At 40.6% G+C, this 12415-nt stretch overlaps 1 protein-coding gene across 1 annotated transcript in view; it reads left to right on the top strand.

Moving 5' to 3' along the window:
• Positions 1-7132, top strand: part of ABCA13 (ATP binding cassette subfamily A member 13) — a 418312-nt gene extending 411180 nt beyond the window's left edge. The window contains exons 60-62 of the mRNA XM_084798070.1: positions 2292-2397; positions 4370-4507; positions 5507-7132. Of these exons, the coding sequence (XP_084654196.1) occupies positions 2292-2397; positions 4370-4507; positions 5507-5605 (343 nt within the window). The 3' untranslated portion in view covers positions 5606-7132. The remainder of the gene's footprint in view (positions 1-2291; positions 2398-4369; positions 4508-5506) is intronic.
• The last annotated feature ends 5283 nt before the right edge of the window (positions 7133-12415 follow it).

Below are 12415 nucleotides of genomic sequence, written 5' to 3'. Positions count from 1 at the left end.
TTAGGTTTTTGAGCACTAAGTACTATGCTCCATACTGTTGGATACCATGTTCTGTACTTGAAACTGATACTTCAGTACACAAAACAGATACAAATTTCAATAACTAGACTGTCAAGATACATTAGTGAGTAAAGGTGCTGTGCAAATCTGCCAACCCAAGTTTGGTCCCTGAAACCTACATAAAAGGAGAGGAGTTACTTCACAGTTGACCTCTGATTTCAAAAGATGAGCCATGCCATGTGTCTCTCCCACATTGATAATAATAACAAAAATCTTATAAAGCAGTGATACTTTAATTATGTTCCATTTAGGTTTCTGGTTTTACTGATCAGAACTCTACTGAGATGCTGTTTTATTCCCAACTCCTGGGATTAGGTTATAGCATAAGACACAGTTCCCCCCCCGCGACCCCACCCCCCCAGCGATGCAGACCATTGCCTTTGCTTGATCATCAGAATTTAATGGTAAGACCTTTTGTTGATCATGGTCATGTGTTATGGAGAAATCAAGTTGGTGCTGACCAGGAAGCTTTCTCCCTCCTGGCTAGATTTCATAACACTGGAAAGTGCTTCACAGGCTACTGAGGAACAAAGTTATTAACAGACATACCCAATTGTGAACCCTATGAACTACAATAATGTCCAGCAAGTCAAGATATGCCTAGGGGTACAAATAATGGCAAGAATGTTTAAAGCCAAGCAACTATTTTCTTGTTGGATTTAAGGTCTGCAGCAGGAGGAAACAAAACAAAACAAGATGAGTTCCTAGTTATGAAACCATGATTAGGGAGCTCCCTTGCTCTGGAGACAATGGATGACTAGTATTCTACTAAATGGCATAATATTAAATTGCCTTCGAAATAAGTCTCTTGCTAATGGATTAGTGCATCTCTCAAAACACATCAGAGAAGATTCTTTGTGCATTGTACCGTGATCAATGAAGAAACTCACTAAAGCGCCACAAATATGGACCAGTGGAGTGCTCGGCCACAAATGGGACATCTTTGTCAAACTCCCCAAAGCTCAGGGACCCACAAAAAAGGAAAGAAAGGCTTGAGTGAAAGACCCTCTTCTGAACATGAGCAGACAACTGTATTCATGAACTTGCTGCACCCATGATTGCCCTCGCAAGCCCTGCACAAGTCAAGACAGTCAACGTTTTATTGTGGAGGAAACAGGAGTTTCTGAGCCTCTACCCCTAATGAGATCTACAGAGGATGACTTCTGGATCAGGGAATGTCTGTTTTCTCTTAGAGAAAGCTCTAGCGTCTGGCTCCATACCCAGGACTATATTGTCAACATAAATTGGATTCAGTGGGTTACTAGAGACAGAGAGAAAGGCAAGGAGGGGAGAGAGGGAGGGAGGGGGGAGGGGAATGAAGTTGGTGTGTGTAGGGATCTGAGAAGACTACAGTTAATATTAAGAAAATTCTCCAAGATTAAAAATAGTTATTAAAAATACAAAGGTTTTGAAAGCTGACTATCTTCCTGAAGATGACTGTGTGAGATTAGCCTGATTCTGCACTTACTGCTGTTGCTGAGGCAACAGTGAAGTGACACTCCCAGCTCTGCAAGGGAGGGACAGTACCTCTGAGATGGAGGCTTCTGGGGCTTTTAGAGATTCTTCTCTGAGGCTGACTTAAACCTGGAAAAGGCTTTTACATAACAGACAAAAACGTCCTTAAGTCGCATATGTATTCCTTTTCATCTTCTCCCAGCCACATTTTAATCACCTCAGGCCTTGGAGCAACAAACCCAGAAATGTGCTTCCCAGGCTGGTCTCCAGGGCAACCCCTGGCTTTCTCTAACTCAGCACTCTGCTTTTCCAATTTGCATTTTCATCTTAGCTCTTTGACTGACTATGTACCAATTTCTGGATTTGTTGATTTGTTTTTAAAGTTAAGCCAATGTCTCTGTCAATGTAAACAAATGGCAGCAACTGAATAATTGACTTATAGTTAACCTCTCTACATTCTATGTTTGAGATTCCAAATACCTTAGCAATTTAAAGGAGTTACTAACTTTCACTACATCTGTACAAATTGCCTTATTGTTTTATTTTCTTATATATATATATATATATATATATTATTAATTTGTTCATATTACATCTCAATTGTTATCCCATCCCTTGTATCCTCCCATTCTTCCCTCCCTCCCACTTTCCCCCTGCTCCCCTCCCCTATGACTGTGACTGAAGGGGACCTCCTCCCGCTGTATATGCTCAAGTCTCTTCTTGTAAGTCAATATATAATACATTTGTAATGCTCCTCATATTTTTCTTTGACCCAGGTTTGGTGATGGTTATACAGTCAAAATTTGGCTGCACAAGGAAGGAAGTCAAGCTAGTGCAGTTTCTGACTGCTTAAAGCTCCATTTCCCAGGAATCCAGTTTAAGGTAAGTTGTGTGGCTTTCCCAGAGAACTCACCAATAGATACCCATTCACTCCAGATAAGGCACTGATGCCAAGCTAGAGAAAAGATACCACTTAGGCCTGGCTTAGTGAACCAGTGAGCTTATTGGGGTTACCCACAGGAGTGTGAGTTACTCAAAGGTGGTGGTGTCACTGAATAACCAGCAGGATGAGTGACCAGTCACCCGAATTGCACTCCTGGTATTCTCTGCACCACTTTCAGGCCACTCCAATGGAGAGAGTCACCTTGCTCCGGGGTATGATCCTTGGGGGGAGGCTTTCATGCTGTTTCCCAAGCCTTGTGATTTTTCTAAGTTTCTTGTCCTATGAGTTCATCCTTCCTCCAGTGGGATGAATCAGCTGTGTAGACAGATGATGCTAATAGCCCATGTAACTGGTTTTAGCCAAAAGCATATTAGATATATATTAGTTGATCTTTTTGGTTTTATTTCATACTGCCAAAACATGGAACCTGCTATAGTTTGGCCTCTTTGTGAATTATTGGCCATGTCTTGCTACCAAAATAGTTTGGCAGACGTTGCTTGACTACTGTTGAGCTACTTGTGGGACCAGGATTGCATTTGCTCCTTTCTTAGCCCTCTCACAGCTCCATTGAATAGCTCATTTCTTCAGGGTAGAGGACTGTAGAAGACAATTTCTTCTATGTGTTTGCGATGGCATTTATAAGATTGGTAATGTTCACATTATATAAGCTTGGAAATTTCCACATTGCTTGATGAAAAGAATTATATGTTGGAACCATCATCTTTGAAGTTGATGTGACCAAGCGTGGTGCATGGGCCAGTAGCTTCTTCAATAGGGGATATCCTTTCGGCATACAGAATGGCACACTCCAACCAACTGAATCGACACTGGCCTTCTGACAGAGTATCTATGTCATTCTTCTACGCATTGAAGTTTTGAAAGCACTCAGCGTAGTTCTTTCTCTTTTATCTTTCGTATTTGTTAGCTTGTTTGTTTTGCATAAGCTTGCTGCATAGCCTGACTAGCCTGAAGCTCACTATCTAGCTACAGTTAGACTTGAACTCGGGCCAAATTTCCTACCTCTGCCCCTCAAGCACTAGGCTTACAGGTGTGAGCACCATCCTTGCTTATAATCTTTTGAGGTTTATATATTTTTTATTTGATATGTATCAATGTTTTGCCTATGTGAATGTCTGTGTGCCGCGTGCCTACAGTACCCCCATTTCTGGAAACCAGGCAAAGGCATTAGTTCCTCTAGAACTGGAGTTATAGACCATTATGAGCTCCGATGTGAGCGATAGGAATTGAATGCAGGCTTCTGGAAGAGCAGTCAGTGGCCTTAACCACTGAACCATCTCTCCAGTCTGGCTTATAATTCTTTTAGATAATGGTTGTTCTTATGCATCATACTATCTAGTAGCCTTTATCCATTTTAACAAATAACCTGTGAGACGCTATCATTTGTGTTCCAGTACCATTCTAAAAGACACAGTAAAAAAAAATGTCATTATCTCCATGGGAAAACACAAAAACAAGAATCATGGTGAGTAAATGACGTGGCGAGAGTTTCTCAGCTAATGGAGAAGACATCTGGGACTGAAGAATCCCGTGAGGCTTGTGAATTTTAAGGAACTCTCAGATACTTCCATTATGCCATATTCACCGCCCTCTTTCTGGAGTATGTGTAGGCAGCCTCTGGCCATTAAAGAGTCCCCTAGTGCGTATGACATGGTGGGACAGAGTGGGGCAGGGTGTAATCTCACTTCAAAGGAATGCCACTTGTCTAATAGGCTTCAGGACGAACTACAGCAATAAGCAGCCATCGGGAACTCCCTACGTTACCTATGCGCCTCACAATGTGTGGCTGGAAAAAACGCGTTTGAATTTATTTACAACAAAATGTAGTGTAATTAAATTTGTTCAATGATTTCCAATCTTTACTCCTTGTATTTTTCTGACTTTGACTTTTAGGGACAGCGCCTTAATTTAATGGAATATCATGTGCAAAAGACTTGGGAGTGCTTAGCTGATTTGTTCAGTGTTCTAGAGAACAACAGGAGCCTCCTGAATATCAGGCATTACTCCATCAGCCAGACCAGCCTGGAGCAGGTACGCCACCTCAGACAGCCCAACCAACACAGCACGCTGCTCTTAAATGTAACTATGGGGCCTCATCCGGCAGACTTGAAAGTGTGTTAGATTGCTTCTTCAGCGTACCGCCTATTTTGATTAACCTTACTCAATCTTCTAAAATTCTACTAAGGATGGCGATGGTTAGGAAGCTTGTCTAGCCCATGTGCTTTGTTCAGTGCGCAGACCTTTAATTTGCTCATTGGAGGCACTGGATGGTCCCTTCTGTTAAGCTTTCCCTTTACTGTTAATTCAACCCCAAATGAAGGATTCGATTCTGCAGTAGTCGAACAATACCCGACCTAGGAAAATGAGTAGAGAATACCAGAAATGGAAACTTACTGCAACTACCAGGTATTGAACTATTGAGACATCCCAGGTGATAATAAGGCATTAGTCCTTATTTGTACAACTGACTGCTCGGTGGTGTGTGGTGCTAAAGGCAAGGGTGGTGTAAGGGCATGATGCCTGCCTTTTAAATTTTTATCTTATTTGTAATTAAAAATATAATTACACCATGCCTCCCTACTTCATTTTCTTCCTTCAACCACTGCCGTGTACATCTTCCTGCTCCCTCTAAAGTGCATTGCTACTATGACACACACATATGTATAAATGTAAATTCATTCTGAGGAGTTCATTGAGCTTTGCTTGTATGTGTATGGTTTTAGAGACTCAAGAACACTTGATAGCCAACATCCAATTAGGAGTTTCTGGAGAAGACCCATTTATGCTGACATGCCAGCAAGGGTTGTCATTATTCAGATCTTACTTGGGCTCCAATATTGTTGAGATTTCATGGATGTAACTTCCTTGCCATTTCTGAAATATGGTAGTCTCTCAGCAGTGTCTGTGGGCCTTTGGCTCTGTTTGGCTGGTTGGACAGTATCTGAGACAACGTCTCCCTTTATAGTAGTCAGTTACCCAAAGGTCCAATATCTCTGGTGAGTTAGTAACTGTTTTCATTGTTTCTTTCAGGTTTTTGTTAATTTTGCAACTGAGCAGCTGCAAACCTCACACTTTCCTGATGGCCCGCCATCCACCGATGGTCACCGTCTGTTCCACTCACACATCTAGGCACGAGAGGAGTAAGCCTGTCTCTCAGCACAGTTCATCAAAGATCAGACACAGGCCCAGCTGAGGATCTGGAAGAAATGCTGTGGCAGTCATGTACTCTCTCCTTTCTCTTCTGCTTTGAAACTCTACGTCTATAAATAACCAACAAACTGAAAGGTCGTTCTCTAATGTAGACTCTTTAAGATTTTTTTTCCCCCTCTGCTTGCTAAGCCAGGTGGGTGACAGCTTCTCTGTGACAAACACAGCAGTGAACTGAGAGAGCCCAAACTAAGAGCTACAGGAACCAACAGGGCCACCCTGGAGCACTCAAACCACACACTACATCTTCATTTTAAGTAGACTGGGTCCCTAACTCACTTGAGTTGGAAACAGTTCAAGATTCATTTCCGTTTCTTCGCATTTTAAAATAAGTGCCTGGCAACTGAAATGCAAACTTTTCCAGAAACCAAATTCAATATGGTGTGACGTGAAGAAATTGCCATATGCTTTCCGGCTTTATGCCAATCCGTCAGCAAAATCTCAGACATTTGTCATTTATGACACTCGTACCATAATCTCACAGAGTAATTGTGTGTGTGGTTATAGAAGGGAACAGAAGAGGATTGTGTTGTTGTTAATTTGCATGATTAGTTGTTGTCCTAAAATTCTAAGCCAGTTTGGTTTTTTTTTTTGAAGTATGGAGGGTCCCATGTTGCCAGCCCTGGCCTCATCTGGAGCTTGGTGGAAACTCATGTTCTCAGGCCCCGTGTCCGAGGGAGAACATCTAAAATCCCTGGGCTGTGGCCAAACACTCTACGTTTAACCATGTACAATCTGGGTTGGCAGCCAGTGCCCCCAGGCAAAGTCTAGGCCTAGAAGGATTAAACACAGCACATAGTAACTGAACACTGAGCTTTAAATATTTTTCAAAAGTTCTCAAAAAAAAAAATCACCCTCTGAATTGCTGCCCTCAAACATAGGGCTCCCATAGGCTCTATTAAAATAATAAATAACACCTTACAGTTAATAAAATGTGTAAAATCAATGTGTCAACTACTGAATGGGATTTCCAGTCAGATACTGCTGAACATTTTTAACAGCACTTTTTTTTAAAAAAAAACCTCGATGATGGACCGCATTAATTTTGTTGAAGAATTTGGCCTTAGCCAGCGTTAGCATTGGGTAATAATAGCAGTGCTATAAAGAAAAACCGTCACTGTGCCATTTTTTCTCATACCAGGACTTCATTAAACCTGTGTTTTCTGGATATCATTTATTTCTGAGATATTTTAATAGTAATGATTTATCCAATTGTGGGCAGCTTTGATGTCACTGGTTTTGATTTTCATGTATCAGTCTCATAAATTATACTTTTTGGTAATGAAATCACAATTTAGGACTTTATGATTTTCCTTTCCTCCCATTCTGACATATTGCATTGTGAAGATGAAAGACAACCTTTTATGTTGTTGAATCAATAAATACCAATTTGTGAAACATGAATATATTTATAACCGTAGTGAGTAAATGAGAATTGCTGTAATGTAACCTGGCTCTTGAAAGTCATTGTGCTTGGGCCAATGTATTGCTTGCATCTTTATTTGTGTCTTTGGGGATCCAATTTAACTTGGGTAAGGAGGAAATGGAACAGCTCCACATCTTTTACAGTTTGAAAGGTTAAAATTTAATTGAGTTTTACTCTGCAATGTCCTCCTCTTAGGGGTTCTTTTCTGTCTTTGAACTGCTGTATTCTTGAAGTTTATGCTTCAAGGTATGCCTTTGTACAATAAGCAGGAAGAAAAAGAGACCCAACATGCTAAAGAGGCACATCCCAGAAGACTGGACACAAAGGTCAAATATTATGCTAATGTTGAAAATGCCATTACCTTTAGAAGTCATGTGGATATTTTATGCCTCTGCAGTTAAACACTTGTCTTAAGACTTTGGAGCTGAAGGTCATACAACTGAGACTTTTAAACAAACTATCGTCTCTGGGAAATCATCTTGAGTAGAAACTTTATAGGGCAGAGGTTACGATGGTAATTCCAGTAATGTGGCACTTATTGTGTGCCTCAGCTTCACTAATTAATACATGCTATATTAAATCCACATGTAAAATAATTCAAAGTATTCAGTAAAACTTGATGCCTTAAGGGTATAGTTAGGTTTGTTTATTGAATATTAAATTGAAAAGTAATCTAACACGACAATTTCAAAACATTTAAAAATGCGTACATCTATTTGTGTTCATGAGAATGGCTTGAGTGCTTCTTTAATTTTTTTATATTTTTTTTAACTTTTTTTTTTTTTGCTTGAGTGCTTCTTAATTACAAATTTGCTCACCCAAACCAGGGCAAGGAAACTTTACATTTTGAAGTGGATTGACTGTGTATCTCATTTGGTATAACTTAATTTTATACATGAAAATTTCATAGCCTTTTTATACATTCACAGGTTTACACAAACATGTGCATTTGTTCCCTTAAGTAATATGCACCAGACCAATTTAAAAAAACCTTTGTCCATAAGCAGATGGAAGTATGGCAAACATGGGCCTGACAGAGTAATTGATGAAAAAGCTGTGGCCCTGTCCTTGAGTTTGTAAACAGATGAAGATGACAAGGCGAGGTCACACAGGATGAGCTCTGCCTGCTGTGCCCCACAGAGTGATCCAGCAGTCTGGGAGTCTGGGCACAGGCTGTGCTACTGAGTGGGCCTTTGACATGGAGAGTGGGGGGAATATAGCATTTAATGTTAAAAGAATATGAGAGCACACTAACAATATTCAATGGGCAATGCGTATTTGCCCATCGCTCTGGGAGACTCTAATACAGAGTGAGTGAGAGTATGTCTCTCTTAAGGACTTCATTATATTCCAAGATGGCTGTTTGAGCTCTTGCTATTTCAGTGATAGAGGGACAGGGGACCAAAGGGCTGTGGGGAGGGAAGGGAAAAGGAGAAGATGAAAGGCAAAAGGGGAGGAGGGATGGGAGAGAGAGAGAGAGAGAGAGATTGGACTAAGGGCACAAAAGGACAGCTATCTTCAGAGCTTTGATCAGCCTAACCCATTTTCACCTTCCAGAAATATTCACAAACATGTAAGCATGTTTGGACAGGGAAGTTGTTAGCCATGCTTCTGACCACTGCAGGGCAAAGTGGGGGTTCTAATTCTATAAAAGCTAATGGATACTATATAGACAACCAGCAATTTCTCCTACAGGAACGCAGACAGGCCTTGTGGTCATTTTGTGTGGGAGCAGAATATGTTGGATTTGCACTTGTTGAGTAAGAGCAAATTTTGTGACTGTCTAGGTTATATGAATGTTTTCAGGATTGAAGCTGTGTGTTCAGATCTATAGAGAAAAAGCCGCTTTTGTTTGTCAGCATTATTGTCAGATTTAGCACAGTCGATAAGGGGACTATTTTATGGAGATAGAGAGTTCTGTTTGGACTAAATAAATAGCCCTGCCATTTTTTTTCACAGTGAGAATTCCTATGGAGTTCTCTCATGGATAAACAACTCCTATTGGGAGGAGTTTCTGGAGGCTGGAGGGAGCAGCGTTTTCCTCAGTCATTTGCTCTTGTTTGTTTTCACAAACAGATAGCACAGCAATGTTGACTGCAGCAGCATAGTCCACAGTAACCAGGTTATGAATCAGCCCAGGTGTCTATCAACAGTTGAATGGAAAAAGAAAATATGGTATATCTGCAAATGGGATTTTATTTATCCACATAAAACAATAACATTATGTTATTTGCAGGAAATGTATGTCGAATTCGAGATCATCATTTTTGCTTTAATTTATAAAAGTAACTTTATTTTCACATATATGTTTATATTATATATATATATATATATAATAAACTACATCATATGAAATGGAATAAGCTATCCTCAGGAAATAGTGGCCAGGTTTTCTATTACATGTGATCCTAGTTTTATATATGTATATAAATACATACAAATGCACACACAGCCACACACACACATACATGCATATAAACATTTGTATATGTGAAAACAAAAAGCCCAGAGAAAAGAAGGAGACAAGCAGGGTGGTGATGAAGGAGGAGAAAATGAAAAGTAAAATGGCTGCTGTGCATGGCATACTTGAAATAGAGTGTTTGCAGCCCAACACTATGTGCAGTGAATGTATGCCTAAGACATATCCCACCACCTCATAAGTCAGCTTGTCTATTTCATTTTTTACATAGAAAGCTCTTTTGAGGAAAATGAGATCTACTGAGCTAAATCTGAAATACTTGGCAAAAATCAGTTGTTTAAATCACATGTCTAGAAACCTTTCTCTAAAGTGGCATCTGTGTCCTTCCTTGGCTGGAAGCTAGAGCCTCCCAGATGTTCTGCCTTGCGATGTCTAGTTCCTCACTTCCTGCTTCCTCCTTCTCCTGCTGTGCGCCAGATATGCATCTCTATGTGTCTCCAACATAGAGCAAGCAGCTCCACTCTCCTAAGGCCAGTCAGCACTGAAGCACTCCTGTCTGCTCACGCCTCTGTTGATGATACCCTTCCAATCCTTGTACGCATGGTTTTATCCTTTCCTGGTTTGTCCAATTCTTACATTTCATTTTCAGGCAATTGGTCTTTCCATGAAACTGGTCAGACCTTGCAACCTTATTTCTTAAAGCTGTTTCCAGATTAGACTTTTTTAAAAAAAAATTTATGACTGATAGTCTTTGACGTCTCTGCATCACCAGTTGCCACCAACCGGCTTATGACTCATGGCTCATTTTTCCCATAGCAGTCCTCTCTGCTGAGCTGCAGATGAGACTCAGAACCCATCTGGCTCTCCACTCACGTCTCATCAACGCCATTCATCACTTTCTATGCAGCTTGCCAGGGGGCATAGCCACCTACCTTCTCGTAACAGGAGCTGTTCTTTCAGGGCTCTTTAACATCTGCTGCTTCCTCCATGTCCCAGAATCCTTCCTGTGCTGTCAGGTCCTGCGGATCATCTGGGCATCTCTTGCTGGTGTTCCTATTCCTTTTTTCTTTCACAGTCATAGCAAAAGCTTCCATTCTTTCTCCCCAACATTGTAGCTTTACCACACAACAATAGTATCTCAGTAGCTTTCTCTTAATCAGATTCTGCCTCCTTTTTTTCTATTTTTTAATTACAATTTTTTTACATATACATGTATGTATGTGTACATAAACTACCTATAGCAAGAAGAACCATGACACAGGGTACACATATGTACAATTGGTGTTTTAGGCTGCTGATCCAGCCTCCTTGGTAGATGTGACCATGGAAGACCCAAGAAACATGGCTTTTTCACATATGTACACATATGTACAATAAACTACCTACAGCAAGAAGAACCATGACACAATCAGGAATTATATAAATGTTACATTCTTAGTGTTTTGGCTATTTATATTTGGCAGCCTTGAAGAAAACATCTTTCTTATCTTGGTGCATCTAAAATTCTGAATGTAAGTCAATATCTATCATATCTCATCATTATCAACCTAGAACCTCTGTCTAGACCTAAACACATCTTAACTCCTAAACCATTAAGTTTAATTGCAAAACTAAGCAATGGGGTGATGTGCCTCCTCTCCTCCTCAGCTGTGAACGCATTTCCACTCCTGATGAAATCTCACTGCTTTACCAGTGTTTTAGGGACAAAGAAGTAATTCTGAACCATGGCTTGAAGTCTCTGAGTTACTTCTCTCTTCAGCTCTTTGAGCTCCACTACTGTGCTTAGGTAAGTCCGGATGCAGAATGTGTATGTGCCCGTGTCTCCCTGAGCTGGGCCTCCTCTTCTCTCCTCACTATTGTTTACCTTGAATGTCACGGGTCTCCACTTGGTGAAGGCTTAGGTCCCATTCAATGGTATTAGGAAGCCAGGAAATGTTAAAAGGTAAGATGTTTTGAGATGTAACCAGGTCCTCATGCCTGTGCCCCAGAAGGGTACTGAGAAAGTCTCGGCCCTTCCGCCCCCTCGCTCTCTCCTGCTTCCCAGCTAGGAGATGAACAATTTTCTCTACTGCCTGCTTCTACCTCATGTGCTACCACAGGCTCGAAGCAGCAGGGCATCCAATTAGGATCGAAACATCTAAAAGCCCAGAGCAGCCTGAACCTTTTCTCTTTATAAATTGGCTATCTGGGTATTTTTGATAATAGAAGAAAGCTGTCCAACTCACTTCTCAAGTTCATATGTCACTCAAAGATTTGCTCTTTTGGGTGTTTTCTTTAACAGTGTCCGTGGTTTTTTTCTATAATTAATTCCTCTTTTTTGTTGTGTATGCCCTCTTCAGTAAGACCATAATTATAATATCACTATAGTCTTTTTAATGTTTTAAAAATTTATTGGAAAAAATGTTTATCTCCTCCACTCACTTGCAAGTTTCATTTGGCCAATGACAATTCTCTCTCTCTCTCTCTCTCTCTCTCTCTCTCTCTCTCTCTCTCTCTGTGTAGGTGTATTCTTCCTTCTCAATTTAATTTCTGAAGATTGGCATTGAAGAAGTGATAACTAGATATTTGTAGAATGAATAAGTGGATGGTGATTAGCTATTGATTTTCTTTTCAAAAGCCATGTTTCTCGGGTCTTCCATGGTCACGTCTACCAGGGAGACTGGATCAGCAGCCTAAAACACCAATTAAAATGCTCAGGGGGAAAAAAACAAGAAAAGCTCAGTGTAAAAGTTCCAAATGAGCTGAAGTGGGGGTTGGTTACAGAAAACAACAATATGCTAACAAAGGACTCAGTCCTGCAACTGCACAGAAGGATGAAGGAATTCATTGCTTGAGAATCTGCAGATAAGTTTGGTGGGCTAAAGACTGACTTGGAGGTGAGGAACAG

The sequence above is a fragment of the Acomys minous genome (assembly GCF_964271855.1).
Source record: "Acomys minous genome assembly, chromosome: 10".
Taxonomy (NCBI): domain Eukaryota; kingdom Metazoa; phylum Chordata; class Mammalia; order Rodentia; family Muridae; genus Acomys; species Acomys minous.
Note: the sequence above shows the minus strand (reverse complement) of the source record. Positions and strands in the feature narration are given on the sequence as shown.